The sequence below is a fragment of the Polistes fuscatus genome, unplaced genomic scaffold (assembly GCF_010416935.1).
Source record: "Polistes fuscatus isolate 324 unplaced genomic scaffold, CU_Pfus_HIC Scaffold25, whole genome shotgun sequence".
Taxonomy (NCBI): domain Eukaryota; kingdom Metazoa; phylum Arthropoda; class Insecta; order Hymenoptera; family Vespidae; genus Polistes; species Polistes fuscatus.
This window is the reverse complement of record NW_025113102.1, coordinates 428,226-430,202: the sequence shown is the minus strand read 5'-3', so window position 1 is coordinate 430,202 and position 1,977 is coordinate 428,226. Positions and strand designations below refer to the sequence as shown.

General features: G+C 23.2%; 1 protein-coding gene across 1 annotated transcript in view; it reads left to right on the top strand.

The window, feature by feature from the left end:
• LOC122518626 (progestin and adipoQ receptor family member 3) overlaps positions 1-1,975 on the top strand; it is a gene marked incomplete at its 3' end in the record, with an annotated part of 5,122 nt that extends 3,147 nt beyond the window's left edge. Inside the window, exons 2-4 of the mRNA XM_043637674.1 lie at positions 703-875; positions 1,559-1,715; positions 1,826-1,975. Coding sequence (XP_043493609.1) covers positions 703-875; positions 1,559-1,715; positions 1,826-1,975 — 480 coding nt within the window. The remainder of the gene's footprint in view (positions 1-702; positions 876-1,558; positions 1,716-1,825) is intronic.
• Positions 1,976-1,977: the final 2 nt, after the last annotated feature.

The window sequence follows — 1,977 nt, the reverse complement described above, 5'->3', positions numbered from 1 at the left end:
TCAAATAAATATTAAATATATAAATAATATTATATATATTATTTATACGTATTATATATGTGTACGTATATATATAATACATATGATAATAAAATATATTATATAACATAAATTATAAATTACATACATAATTAATTTTATATCATTTATCATACAAAAAATAAAGTAACATAGAATATGTTTTTTTTTTATTAATTAAAAAAAGTACAATAAATTTACGTAAGAAATTAATTAAATGTTGTATACCTTTTATGGTCAATTTATATCATATATTAGATCTTCTAAGGTTGTTTCATTTTTTGTTTCTACTTTTCTAGTAGTACTTCTTACATAACAGTTACAACGTGTAAGGCTAACGAACGATGATTTTACACGTACTCAAGTACTCATGTACATATACAGACACACATATACACATATGTGAGTGTTACGTGATGGAATAATCTCAATTCTTAACTAGAAAGAATTAAAGAAGAAGGGAGACGACAAACACGATGATATAAAAGAAATTATTTAATTTACAAAAAATCATTGAAACAAATCGAAATATTAATTGAACATTTTTTTTCATAAATATACATATATATATATATATTAAATATTATATAAATTAAATAAAAAAATTTAATTATAAATTAATTTAAATAAAAACAATTTAAATTAAATAATATTAAATATTAAATAAATATTTTTGTTATCTAGTGCGATCACGTGCCAACGGATTCATCGATCAAGGGTGAAGTATTAATGAACAATAATGAAACCAAATTGAGACGATTGCTATCATTCAAAGATGCACCGGAATACCTTAGACACAATCCTTATATACTTAATGGTTATCGAGGATATTTAACTACAAAATTATGCATGGAAAGGTAACTATACGAAAAAAAAAACACACACACACATACGTTTATTTATATGTATATGTATAAATGAAACCTCGTGTATAAGTGTGTCAATTGTTCGAACGTATTCGAGTAACCTTGACACATATTTTATTGATCAAAGTTTTTTGAACCGAGCCGTGATGATATTCGAATCAAATCTGATCGAATAAATTTAAACAAAATGAAAAAAAAAACAAAAAAGAAAAAAAGATTAATAATATTTACACGATTTTTCATTTATTTTCATGAAGATTATTTATTGTCAATTTATTCGATTGATCGAGAAGGTCGAAACCTTTAATGCATTATTGATCGATCAAATCCACACACGTGTTATAGCAATTTATTCAAATTAATTAAATGTATATAGGTTTATATATGCTTGTCACGATTAGAATATTATTCATTGTATTTGATATTATTTTTAACGTTTATTTGAATTTTGTTTATATTGACAAATTTTTTAAAAAAATGTTTCAATATTAATATTTAATTATTTCATTTTAAAATTATTTATAAAATCGATCAACAATGCGTTAACATTTTGTTATACTTTTATATACGATAATTATTTAATTTTTAAATAATATTCTTTAACAAAAACCCTTTTGTTTTTTATTTTTATCCTATTTTATAGATTCATTTAATTTTTGTTATTTTTTGTTTAGTATATTTTGGTGGACGAACGAAACAATCAACATATGGAGTCACATTTTTGGATGGATGTTATTTTTCGGTTTGACCCTTTACGATCTTTGTTTGTTAAATATTCACGCACCTTTTGGTGATAAAATTATAGTGGCATTACTATTAATCTGCTTTCAGGTAAATTTTATGATCATTCGTTTAATTCTGATTAATGAAATTTTCATTTTGTATTTAATATTTATACCAATGAATTTTTGTGTTGTTATTGTTGTTGTTTTTTGATTTAGGTATGCATGATATTATCGTCAGTATACCATACGTTCTCCTGTCGAAGTGAAAAAGATTACTGGTGTTTTTTATCTTTTGATCTTTTCGGTATAGCTTTGAGTCTCCTATCGATTTACATGTCTGGCGTTTACTATGCCTTTTGGTGTCATAA